Below are 14,127 nucleotides of genomic sequence, written 5' to 3' on the forward strand. Positions count from 1 at the left end.
CACTGAGCCACGCTGGCTGGGCTGATTGGTTAATTCTTGGTACTAGAAATCCTTATATTCAAATACAGGCACCTGATTTTTTAGGGTCACTTTGGAGCAAAAAGTGAAGGTAATTACTATTATTTTTTTGTAAGTCAAAAGTATACCTATTTTTTGGTCAGATAGGCAAATATATTTTTTGGTGTGCTGCAGAATATTAGATTATTTATTAGTTTATATGTCATGAGATGAAAAAGGTTGAAAATCACTGGCTTAACTGAAAACTCCACCCATAAATGTGGTCCTGGGCTAAATGCCTGTCATAGGAAAGGCTATGTTTTACTTGGGAACACAGATCTAATTGGTAGATGACAGTGACTTAAAAGCAGCTGGTGACATGACACTCCCATTTTCCTTTGAAGGTTACAGCATGGTCACTTTAAAGTTGGCAATAAGGATGCCTTTTTAGGAAACGATGCAGCATTATGAGATACTAGAGAATTGGGTGGTAACAGAAAAACATTTGGCAGTACAATTACACATTATCTTTTTGATACTCTCTGGAGTCTAAACATTGGTTTTACACTGTTGCTGATCTGAAAAGCAGCATAGGCAAATGTCTTGAAGCTTTTGCCTTTTGTCTTAAAGTACTGTTAATATGGCAATGGCTCACTACCAGGAGTTTGCTTTTCCAGAAACCTAAAAAAATCATAGATGATCAATGAAGAAACTGAATGAAGAAATATTTTAGTCTGATGGGCAAATTAAGTATTTAAAAGTTACCTTCATTTTTATTTTGAAAATGATTAAAGTTCAGTCATTTGAATTTCTAGCCCCAGCTAAAGAGAAGGGGAGGCGTAAAAATAGGCAGGTGTGATGACTGACAGAGAAGAAAAGCCATTTAAAAAGAAAAAGAGCACACGATTTGAGTCTAAATAGTAGGTAGGTCATGGCCTCTAAGTGCATGGTTGCATTGAACCAACATTCTCTGTGATGAGCTGAAACAGAGAATGGGGCCTGGATGCCTCATTACAGTACTCGGATTCCTCATCTGTAGAAAGCCTCATGGTGGGGGATTCACAAAATGAGAGCTAGTGTTTTCCTGCCTTGTATATTATATATATCTCTACGTTAGCCATTGCATTTCTCTGTTAGAAGGTAGAAATATCTGGGAATCATTTTAGGTTAAGCAAAAAGTTCCGATGTTTAGCCCTGGCCAGGTAGGTCAGTTGGTTAGAGCATTGTCCCAATACGCCAAGGCTGCAGGTTTGATCCCAGGTCAAGGTATATACAGGAAGCAACCAATGAATGAATGCATAGATAAGTGGAACAACAATTTGATGCTTCTCTCTTCCTCCATCTTGTAAAAGCATCTGGAATCAACCATGGCAGAGCTGATTGAAATGACAGACACATTTATTGGGGTGAAGGAAGAAAAGTTTTCATAGTTTTGCACATTGGCAAGTGATTTTTTGTGTGAAAGATGTTAAAATTTTTCTCTTAGGAAACATATTTTTCAAAGTTTATATAAAAAACTGACTAAATCTCTAATCTTTAAACTTTTTTTTTTACCTCTACTGAAATCGGCACAAGATAAGATCATGGTGTGATTCGTAAGTGGTAACTGCATAGGGAAAGGACATCTTTCATTAGTAATTTTAATACAGATGTGTGCTTCATTTATAGAAATTCTTTCAAGCCCTCATCCTGACTTCAGCAGGCATATTATCCTACTTTTTAAAAGAAAATGTTGTATCCCAAGGTATTTATTCACAGCTTCATTAACAAATAAGGTGTTGTACAGAAATGAATTTTTCAGGCACCTTACATGCTCCTTTAAACACTAATTCAAAATGATATATGCATCCCTATGTTCACTGTGGCTTTATTTACAAATAGCCATGATATGGAAGCAACCTATGTGTCCATGGATAGACAACTGGATAAAGATGTGGAACATATTTATAATGGAATATTACTCGGCCATATAAAAGGATGAGATCTTATAATTTGTGACAACATGGATGAATCTAGAGGGTATTATGCTAAATGAAATAAGTCAGAGAAAGACAAATACCGTATGATTTCACTTATATGTGGAACCTAAAAAAACAAAGTAAATAAACAAACAAAACAAACTAACTCATAGACACAGAGAACAAACTTATGGTTGCCAGGTGGGACTGTGGTTGGGGAACTGGGTGAAGGAGTTAAAAAGTACAAATTGGCAGTTACAAAATAGTCACAGGGATGTAAAGTACAGCATAGGGAATACAGTCAATAATATTGTAATATATTTGTGGTATCAAGGTGATTACTAGACTTATTAGGGGGATCATTTTGCAAACTGTATAAATGTTTAACCACTATGCTGTATACCTGAAACTAATATAATATTGAATGTCAACTGTAATTGAAGAACTTTAAAAAAAGAAAAAAATACAACATATACCAAAACTTATGGGATGCAGCAAAAACAGTGCTCAGAGGGCAATTTATAGCTGTAAATGCCTATGTTAAAAAAAAATCTTAATCAATAAACTAAATTGTGCACCTCATGGAGCTAGAAAAAGAATAGCAAACTAAGCCCAAAGGTAGCAGAAGGAAATAATACTGATTAAAGTGGAAATGAAACAGAGACTAGAAAAACAAAAGAGAAAGTCAACAAAATCAAAAGTTGATTCTTTGAAAAGATATACAAAATTGACAAACCTTTAGCCAGTTTAAGAGAGAAGACTCGTTACTAAAATCATAAACAGAAGGGAAATTGATAGACTTTAGAGAAATAAAAAGTTATAACAGGATACTATGAACAACTATACACCAACAAAATTGAATAACCTAGATGAAATGGACAAATTCCTAAACACATACAAATTACCAAAAATGAATCAAAAACAAATAGCTGTAACAAGTAAGGAGACTCAATCAGTAATCAGAAACCTTCCAAAACAGAAAGGCCCAGAACTAGATGGCTCCCTTGGTGAAGTCTACCAAACATGTAAAGAATTAACACTAATTCTTCTCAAACATTTCCAAAAAAACAGAAGAGTAGAAAACTCTTCTTAATTCATTCTATGAGGCCAGTATTACCCAGATACCAAAGCCAAAGACACTGCAAGAAAACTACAGACCAGTATCTCTTATGAATAGATATGTAGACACCTCAACAAAATATTAGCAAACTGAATTCAGCATTATATTAAAAGGATCATACATCACAACCATGCAGGATTAATCCTAGGATTGTAAGGGTGGTTCAACATACAAATATCAATCTATGTAATATACAACATAAATAGAATGAAGGAAAAAAACTGAAAGATCTTACATAAATGAGCCAAAGATGGCCCCTATATATCAGTCCCTATGTTGTTTACTTCTTCATAGAAGGACAATATGGTTAGCTCAAGCCCACGAGCACCAAATCAAATTTTTACATTTGCAATTATTTTAAATAAAGCCCAAACAAGCACATCTGTAGCCATTTAGAGCTTGCCTGTTCTGCATACATGCCCGCAAAACTACACCCAGCATCCACTAGCATAAATAACACATACTTGGGGCTATAAAAGACTCTAGGCTGTTGCTGCACTTCGGACTTCTCTAACCTAGAGACTCCTTGCCATGTTGCTACTACATCACTGAGACATGGGAGCCCCCTCTAATTCCCTTCTCCCGCTCTCTTCCCCCTCTGAGTGGTAGCCTCACACTGCTGTCTGGAAGGGGCTACCCCTTCCTACAACCTGCAAAGCTCAGCTCAAATAAAGCTACCCCAAATAAAATGTGCTACTGCCACCTCGTGGTCGTTTTTTCCTTGACTAGCCCTGAAATCCTAGAACTCATTACACCTGGCCATCTCAACTGAACCAAAAAGGCATTAGACAAAATCTGCACCCTTTCCTGATTTCAAACAAACAAATAAACAACAAACAAACAAACCACTCAATAAGTTAGAAATAGAAGAGAGCTTCTCCAACACGATAAAGGGCGTCTGAAAACTCACAGCTAACATTACCATGAATGGTAAGTAGCTAGAAGCTTTCCCTATAAGACCAGGAGTAAGATGAGGATACCTGCTTTTGCCACTTCTATTCAACACAATGCTGGGATTCCAGCCACAGCAGTTATGCAAGGAAAAGAAACAAAAAGATGCCAAACTGGAAAAGAAGTAACACTATCTCTATCCACAGATGACATGATCCTGTTATGTAGAAAACTCTAGCTACACACACACACACACACACACACACACACACACACACACACACACACGTCAAAGCTAATAAATATTCCGAATACAGTGAGTATACAAACATCAGTTGCATTTCTATACACTACGATTAAACAATTCAAAAAGGAAACTAAGAAAACAATTACATTTATAATAGCATCCAAAAGAATAAATTCCTGAGGGAATAAATTTAAGCAAGGAGGTGAAAGACTTGTAAATGAAAACCATTACGGAAAGAAACTAAAGACATCAATAAATGGAAAGACAGCCCATGTTCATGGATTAGACATAATAGTAAGAAGATACAAAAACAATGAAATCCATATCACAATCCCAATGGTCCTCGCCGGTTTGACTCAGTGGTTAGAGCTCCAGCACGCAGACTGAAGGGTCCCGGGTTCAATTCCAGCCAAGGGCATGTACCTCAGTTGCAGGCTTGATCCCCATCGCGTCGGGGCTTGTGAGAGAGGCAACCAATCAATGTCTCTCTCCATCAATGTTTCTCTCTTTTCCTCTCCTTCCCTTCCTACCACTCTCTCTGAAAAGCAATGGAAAAAAATATCCTCAGGTGAGGATTAAAAAAAAAACAACCCAATGGCATTTTTTTTTTTTTTTTTTGTAGAAATGGAAAAAAACTACCCTAAAATTCCTATGAAAATTCAAGGGACCCACAATATCCAAAACAGTCTTAAAAAAGAACAAGGTTGAAGGACTCACACTCCCCAATTTCAAAACTTTCTACAAAGTTACAATAATCAAAACAGAAAGATACACTTATGAAACCAATGGAACAGAATTCAGAGCCCAGAAATAAACCTTATTTACTGTCAATTGGTTTTTACATGGGTGCCAAGTCTCTTTAATGGTGGAAGGACAGTCTCTTCATGAAATGGTATTGGGAAACTGGATATCCACATACAAAAGAATCAAGTTGGACCCTTAACTTACATTTATAAAAATTAACTCAAAATAGGTCAAAGACCTAAACTTAAGAGCTAAAACTATTCTAACATTAGAAGAAAACAAGTAAAAATTTGCATAACCTTGGATTTGGCAAATTTCTTAAATATGACATTGAAGCACAGTCAACAAGAAAAAATAAATTGGATTTGGTTGAATTAAAAACTTTTGTGTATCAAAGAGCACTATCAAGAGAGTGAAGACAACACAAAGAATGGGAAAAAATATGTGCAAATCATATATCTGATAAGGGTTTAATATTCAAAATCTATAAAGAACACCTACAATTCAACAACAAAAAGATAAACAACTCAATTTTAAAATGGGCAAAGGGCGCTGGCTGATGTGGTTCAGTTGTTTGGGCATTGTGTGGTGCACCGAAAGGCTGCCAGTTCGATTCTCGGTCAGGGTACATGCCCATGTTGCAGACTCAATCTTCAGTAGGGGGAGTGCAGGAGGCAGCCGATCAATGTTTGACTCTCACATCAATGTTTCTCTCTCTTTCTCCCTCTCCCTTCCTCTCTCTCTAAAAATCAATAAAAATATATTTTAAAGAATTAAAATGGGCAAAGGACTTGAATAGACATTTCTCCAAAGAAGATATACAAATGACCAATAAGCATAGGGATAATATGCTCATCACTAGTCATTTGGGAAATGCAAATTAATCCAAAATGAGACACCACTTCTACCTAGTAGGATGGCTATAATAAAAAAGAAACAGTAAAAGGCATTGGTGAGGATGCAGAGAAACTGAATCTTCGTGCTTCTATGGTGGGAATGTAAAATGAGGCAGCCACATGGAAAATGTTTGCTGGTTCCTCAAAAAGTTAAGCACAGAATTATCATGACCCAGCAATTTCACTCATACACACACACATATATATACATATGTATGTATATATGTCTTCAAGAAATTGAGAACAGGGACTCATATTAATACACTCATGTAAATAGCAGTATTATTCAAAATAACCATAAGGTGGAAACCTGTGTCCTTCAACAGATGAATGTATTATATATACATACATATATATATATATACACACACACACACACACACACATATGTATATATATATATAAAATGAAATATTATTCAGCCATAAAAAAAAAGCTCTGATAAAGGCCACAACTTGGATAAACCTTAAAGATATTATGCTAAGTAAAATAAACCAGACACAAAAGGACAAATATTGTATGATTCCACTTATATGTAATTACCTAGAATAGGCAAATTCAGAGAGACAGAAAGTGGAGAGAGCTCACCAGGGGCTGGGAGGAAGCATGAGTGGAGAGTTGCTGCTTAATGGGTACAAAGTTTCTGTTTGGGGTAATGAAAATAATTTGGAAATAAATGCCAGAATTATACACTTGAAAATGGTTAAAATGTCTATCTGTCTATAGCTATATCCACACATACACACACTTTATTTCCTGGAGCAGTTTAGATTTACAGGAAAATGGAACAGAAAGCAGAGTTCCCATATACTCTCTGCTTCCCTACCTCCTCCAGATCCCCATCTTGAACTGGTGCAGTACATCTGTTACTGAAAGTGATGCATTATTACCAACTAAAGTCCACAGTTGTATATATGTTACCACAGTAAAGAAAACAAAACAGAACAAAAATGGATGGGGCATGTCACAGGAGCCAAGATGAAAGAGCTCCCAATGGCCAAAACTGAAATAATTAAAGCCACACAATAAATAATATTGCATAGGATTATAACCTAAAATATAAAATACACATACATGAGTCCATACTGGTAAATGGTTGAATAAATAAAAAAAGACAAATTTTCATTACAGAAGAATTCCAAATATGTGCAGATATAGCCCCCTCCAGGGAGTGGAGCTTAAACCCCTGGTCCTACTGAGGGTCACCTGGACTTAGTGATTGCTTTCAAATAGAGTACAGAAATGGAAAAACAGTAACTTTACAGTGGAGAAACTTGGCAGACACCATCATAACCAAACAGATATCGAGAGTATATGGGAACATCATCTGTGATAAGTTGATATCGTGTAACCCGAACATGATGTCATCAGATAGGTACTTCATATCTGTGGAATTTTTTCCCTAAACACATAACCCCAGTCCAAATCATGAGAAATACATGGAATGAACTCAAACTGAGGGACATTCTACAAAATATCTGACCAGTCCTCCTCAAAACCATCCACATCAGGAAAAACAAAAGATGTCTGAGATACGGTCTCAGTCAAGAGGAGCCTAACGAGATAGGACAGCTAAGTGTAACGTGGCCCCTGGATGGGATGCTGGGGCAGAAAGAGGGCATTAGTGCAAAAACTGGTGAAATCCAAATAAAGTCTGGAGTTTAGTTACTAGGAACATAAAAATGTAGGTTTCTTAGTTATGGCAAAGGTTCCATGGTAATGTAAGATGTTAACAATGGGAGGAAACTAGTGAAGAGTATACAGAAGCTCTCTGTACTCTCTCTGCAGCTTTTCTGTAAATGGAAACTCAGTCCAAAGTAAAAGTTTATTGAAAAAGAAAAAAAAAAATACATATTGGATGCTTTACCTTCTTTATTCCACTATGAATAACTATTTGGTAGGATCAGAAAATATCTGTTGCAAAGGTGTGCTATCCAGTCTCTTAAGGCAGGTCTCCGTTCCTAAATGTAGAGGTATAGTCTGGATTCATGTTAAGAAATAGGAAATTCTTAAGACATGACACGGATGTGAGGAACACTGACCTACTCTACTCTAGGAAAAAACAGAATCAGGACCCACTTGGGAATCACGTACTGTGGTCTGACATAGATGTCTCTAACATCATGTCACTTTCATTCATTTCAATTTCAAAGGTTTCTTCCAAAGAAGGTCTGGAATCTGGAGTTTTCCTTGAGGTTTCCAGTGGTGTAAGCCCCGTTTCTTCTGTAGTCTGTTTTTCTACTTCAAATTCCCTGAAATCCCACGGAGGTGAGATAATGTTTTTTAGCGTCTTCATTGTATGCACATCAAAGTCATAACATTTTAATTTGTCTTTAATGTCTGCTCCTAAAAAGAAACACCATAATAAGAATTAAGAAATTCCATTATTCCACTGTCATTTCCATTATTACACAACACTGCCTCTATCATTTAAGTCAAATGGTACTTTTAAGAACACAAGTATAGCTCAGAAGGAAAAAATGCTGCCATCATTTTCCTCATCTTCTTTTTATTTTTATTATCATGGGAGACAACTGGGAAGACTTCTAGAAGGACATGCAGTCTCAAGCTCCAGCATGGCTCAATAGCCATCCATTCCCAAAGCCCCTTAAATACTGAAAGGACCCTATGGGCAATGTTTTCTCAGCTGTTACAGACAAGAACTGCCTATTGGCATTTTGGCATTGGTATAGTCACAAATCTTACGCATATAAAAACCACGGTGAAGGGAAATATATTTTCCACATATCAAAATCGTTAGAATGAAAATAAGACTTTCAACAGATGTATTAGGTTCAATCGTTTGACATAAACAAAATGACAATTTTACACAGTTCAAACTAATAGGCATTTTGACAGATAATGACATATAAGCCTTCTAAAATTAAAAATAGTACAGTATGGTGACTATAGTTAATACTGTATTGCTTATTTGAAAGTTGTTATGAGAGTAGATCTTAAAAGTTTCAGCGTAAGAAAAAAATTCTGTAACTACATATGTTGACATGTGTTCACTAGACTTACTGCGGTGCTCATTTTGCATATATACAAATACTGGGTCATTATGTTGTACAGGTGAAACTTGTATGTTATATACCACTTACACCTCAATAAAATAAAAAGCAGTACAGGACATAAAATCATAGAGATTTCTAGTAGTGGATGGTACACTTGGAAATCTCCCCTGTACACTTGTGAGGACAGGCAAAATGTCCGTCTTACTCAATATCGTATCTCCAGACCTCACTCAGCTGTATAGGAATTTTGCATTTAAGCCTCACAACTCGACCAAATGAGGAAACTGAGGCTCAGGCATGCCCCAAAGCCACAGGGCTACTGAGTGGCAGAGCCAAAATTTCAATGTAAGGTCTTCAGGTTGCCAGAGCTCAAGCTTCTTTTTTGTTTTTTGGCTTTAAAAAACTGAGTCATAACCAACAAACCATAAAGTGTGCACTGGATGAATTCTCACATATGCATTAACCCATATAACCACCACCAGACTAAAACAGAACACTTGTGGCTCCTAGGAAACCACCTCATGCTGCTTCTAGTGAGTACTTCCCTTTTCCAAGCTAAAGCAATCACTGCTCTGATTTTTCTATCATCATTGATTAGTTTTTTTTACTAATCTTCATACAAATTAAATTAATCAGTATATATATATTTTTTGTCAAAATCTGTGAGATACATCTATATTACAACATGATTCAGTGGTTAGTCCTTTTAATTTTAATTGTGTAGTATTCTATTATATGAGTTTACCATAATTTATTTCTCCATTCTCCTACTGGTTATTTCCAATTAGGTGCTATTAAGAATAAAGCTGCTATGAACAATCTTGTGTGTGAATTTGGGCTTACTGGGGCTGCCCTTGTTTCAGTTAGGCATATATCTGGGAGGAGAACTGCCACATCATAAGGTCTGTATGGTAGATCACTGCCCTAATGCCCCTCAATGAGTCACAGCTCCTGGCACCTTTGCTGCTCTTGAATAACCCCCTCCCAGACTGACTCAGCACTTAATCACATGACTCGATTTGATGAACAGAATGTGATAGAAGTGATTTTGTGTAACTTCCAGCTTTCAGGTCTTGAACTTTACCTCTTGTCCTTTAGAACCCTGAGACCACCATGCTATGAAGAACCCTGGGATAAAAGACCCATGGAGAGGCCCAGCTATGTCAGCTGAGGTCCCCACCTGTGAATGAAGCTATCTCAGATCATCAGGCCTGCCAAGTGCCTGCTGACCATAGATGCATAACTAAATGAGACCATCAAGAGCCAACAATCGACCCCAAGAACTTTGAGAAATAATACATTTTTGTTGGAGTGGTTTGTTTAAGCAGCAATGGATAACTGATATAATAGGTCTGTTTAACTTTAGTGGATATGTTAAAAAGTTTTCCAAACAGGTTTTATCTGTTTATAAAACTACCAATAATCAATTACACACAAGAGTTCCAGTTGCTTCATATCATAGCCAACACTAGGTACTATCAGTATTTCTAATTTTTAGCCATTTTGGCAGGTGTGCAGTGGTGTCTCATTATGATTTTAATTTCATTTCTCTAATAAGTAAAGATATTAAGCACCTTCATTTGCTTTGTAACTATATGGATATCTTCTTTGATGAAGCTCCTGTTCAAGCATTTTGCCTGTTTTTGACTAATTTTTTTTTTTTAATCCTCAATTGAGGATATTTTTTCCATTGCTCTTCAGAGAGTGGAAGGGGGAGAAAAAAAGAGGGGGGGGAACATCAGTGTGAGAGAACACATTGGCTGGTTGCTTCCTGCAAGCGCCCTGGCTGGGGCTAGGGATCAAGCCTGCAACGGAGGTACATGCCCTTGGCCGGAATTGAATCCAGGACCCTTCGGTCCGAGGGCCGATGCTCTAACCACTGAGCAAAACTGGCTACTAGGACTTGACTCATTTTTGACTGAACTTTTTCTTACTGATTTATAGGGGTTTTTTGTATTCTAGACACAAGTTCTTTGACAAGTCTGTGTGTTATGAGTAACTTCTCCCAGTGTATCACGTGCCTTTTCACTCTCTTAATATTAGTGTTTTAATGAATAGTTCTTATGATTTTGTCCTGCTAAAGAAATCTCTGCCTACCCTAAATTCCACATCACTCAAGATTTAACCTCACTGCACCCTCTTTACCTTACAATGTTTATGACTGAGTGTCCAAGTACACCAATTCCAAAACTTAAGACATACTTGTCATTAAAAAATAATTTAAAGAATTATAGAGCACTATAATGTGAATGTAAGCCAACTTAATATTGCAATGAAATGTAAATATGCTATACCCTGCATTATGAAATATTAAGGCCAGAGCCCTTTATTTATTAGGAAAATGTCTCTAAGATTTTTCCATTATGCGATTAGATTAATTTTGTATATCACAGTGCTATGCACATCTTCTGTAATAGTATTTTGCACAAAGCAAGTACTCAACTTTAAAATGGATGAATACTTAATGAATCATTAATTCTCACAGCATTGTTCCAACAAAATTAATGGAGTTTTTTGATATTAATGTAGTTAGAATCGTTAGAAAGATAAACTTAGAACCTCACACAAAAATTTGAGAAAACTAAACAGAGATATATAACAATCTAAAAAATGGAATATAATATCAATGATAATAACTGTAATCTTACCAATATAAGCTTCAGAATCACCAATGTACATTTCAATGCAATGACCAAGCATTGTAACAGAAAATGTGTCATCTCGCCTAAGACCAAGGGCCTGCCAGAAAAGAGTCAGCATGGTTATTACAAGAAAACGTATTTCCTTCTCTTTGTTTCAAAATATTCCTGCTAAACCCATTCAATATACTCCAGGGAATCTCGAGTGGGAGGAGAGAGAGGCTGTTAGTGGGGATACAGCTAAAACAACAGTAGCCATGAGTTAACAATTATTGAGTTTGGGAGACAGATACGTGGAAGGTTGTTATATTATTCTCTGTATTTTTTATGTTTTAAATCCCCTGCTTCCAAAAAAATTTTAAAAGCCTCTGTGTTAAATCACAGAAGAGAAATAAATTATACAATATTCAAATATACATATTTGAAAATCACACTAACTAGAAAGCTTGCTTAATCCACACTTCTTACTAGCTCAGTATTCTAGTTATCACAGTGGCACCTCAGGATATCATCTTACCTGAAAATCTCTAACCAACCCTTTAAAATCAATTATGGATCTATCACTCATGATTTATCTTTGAAATATTACACTTTTTCATTCTTTATCTTTCTCCAAATACTGTTATTTCATCAATTCTAAGGTCCACATTTTTTCAAATTCTAACATTTCTGAACTTGGGATGTCCTACAACTGGTGGTTTCTTACTACTGCTGCCAGCTGGCTGCAGCTGTGATGAGGTGTCCTGTGAGAGCAGCATAGGCTGTTAACAGCACAGACTAGACCACAAACCTTATGAGGGAAACACAAGATACATGATTTGTGGTTGTTGTCTAAAAACTTTCTGTCGACACTTTCTAGCAGCATAAGATTTGCAGAGTCAATGTCGTTGGCTAGAAGGAACCTGAGTCAATAGCAGGATGTACTAGCACAAAGACACTACTTTGGGAAAACAGGCATATTGACCACCTGGTACAAAAGTGATTCAGAAGAACCAAATTCTGAATGTGAAGAACTGAATATCTTAACTATTTATTTCACTTATATTTCCTTTTTTATGTAGGTCCTAGAGTGATCCATGATAAAAATCTATATCCTAATATACCCAATAGTGCATGTTTTAAGTAAAAAAACCCTAAGTAATAGGAAAGTATTATGTTAGAGTTTAAGTGGCAGTATTTGTTTTGTTTTGTTTTTGCAGTCATCTTGCTTATTAATGGTGTCTTAGATTTGATGAAATACAGCATATGGATTAAGGAGAGATTCTTTCCTTGTAATGAATGTAGACTGTTTTGTTCATCTATTAAAGCGATCTATGGTAATTAATTATAAGTCATAAATAAAAAGATGAGAATTCCCCCAGGGTTCTCACTGTGTAATATAAATTTCTGTGCTCCCCTCCTAGACTAAAGCCCAGCTCAGACTGGGCTGACACTACTGGACACTACTATGTCTCACTGCACACATAAGACAAGTCTCACATTTGTTTCTAATTTGATGAGTATTGCACAGTATGCTTTTCTCTGCAGAGAAAACAATAAAATATAAGATCACCTAAAGAATTTTAAAATGGTGAAGTAACAAAACATTGCTTAGAAAAATTTTTTTTAAAAAAAGGGAGCAAATGCTAACCAGATTTAAAGTTAAGTACAAACAAAAGACATACTGTATGGAAATAGTCCACAGCATTTTCAAAGTTGCCCATCAGACTATGGATATACCCTATGGCAGAATAGGTAGATGCGTTTTGCGGAATTAACACCAGTGCCTGACGGTGATAATCCAATGCCTCTGCATACTTTCTGTGAGAGAAGGAGTCGGGGAGGGGAGGAGAATGGGAAGAGAGAGAGAAAACAATTAATGGGTACAGTAAAAGCACTAAATTCCTAAGTGTAAGATGAAAATTCACCTATTAAAAACATAAGCACTTTCCTGTATCAGAATAACAGTCTAGACTGTTAACTGGTAAAAGTACTTCATATCCACTTTTGTGTATCTTAACACCTCCCTGACAGTCCTTTCTTCCCTGCCTTGCTTGCTCAGCCCTCGAGGGTAGTCCTGCAGGGATATCAGCAGCATTCCTTTGGATGCTTAGTAGGAGCTTGGAACCAGAACCTAATCCTTGGCTCTTGGGACTGTGCCCTGTCACACTGCAAGGCCTCCTTGTGTGAAGTCAAACCTCCTACACCAGAGGTGGTGAAAAGCAGCTCGAGAGTTTTGCTTTAAGGTCCAAAGGAGTTACTTAGAACAGCATTTTCAAAAGTTCTCTGGAATCCTTTCCCTGTAAAATCTTTTCTGAAAAAAAGGTTTTGTGCTCAATAAAGTTTGGGAAATGCTGCAGCTCATAATGCACAGTAAAGACTCCAAGAAATCCTGAAACAGAAACCCAGCAACCTAGAGTTTACCAAACTCATTTAACCAAAGAATCTATTTTTCAACTGCCATCTATCTGTTTCTCACACCACAAAACTGTTATCAGGAGGAAAACAGCATGCAGGAGGCAGCCAATCAATGACTCTCTCATCACTGATGTTTCTATCTCTCTCTCCCTCTCCCTTCCTCTCTCTGAAATCAATAAAAGATATATATGTGTATGTGTGTGTGTGTGTGTGTATAAAGG

The 14,127-nt window shown here is 36.6% G+C and overlaps 1 protein-coding gene across 1 annotated transcript in view; it reads right to left on the bottom strand.

The window, feature by feature from the left end:
- Positions 1 to 7,664: 7,664 nt before the first annotated feature.
- The window catches only part of CDC16 (cell division cycle 16), a 33,189-nt gene continuing 26,726 nt past the window's right edge, over positions 7,665 to 14,127 (bottom strand). The window contains exons 16-18 of the mRNA XM_016195568.2: positions 13,174 to 13,309; positions 11,519 to 11,609; positions 7,665 to 8,199 (exon numbers count right to left, since the gene is read on the bottom strand). Of these exons, the coding sequence (XP_016051054.1) occupies positions 7,940 to 8,199; positions 11,519 to 11,609; positions 13,174 to 13,309 (487 nt within the window). The 3' untranslated portion in view covers positions 7,665 to 7,939. The remainder of the gene's footprint in view (positions 8,200 to 11,518; positions 11,610 to 13,173; positions 13,310 to 14,127) is intronic.

Source organism: Miniopterus natalensis, chromosome 2 (genome assembly GCF_054644295.1).
Source record: "Miniopterus natalensis isolate mMinNat1 chromosome 2, mMinNat1.hap1, whole genome shotgun sequence".
Classification (NCBI taxonomy): Eukaryota; Metazoa; Chordata; class Mammalia; order Chiroptera; family Miniopteridae; genus Miniopterus; species Miniopterus natalensis.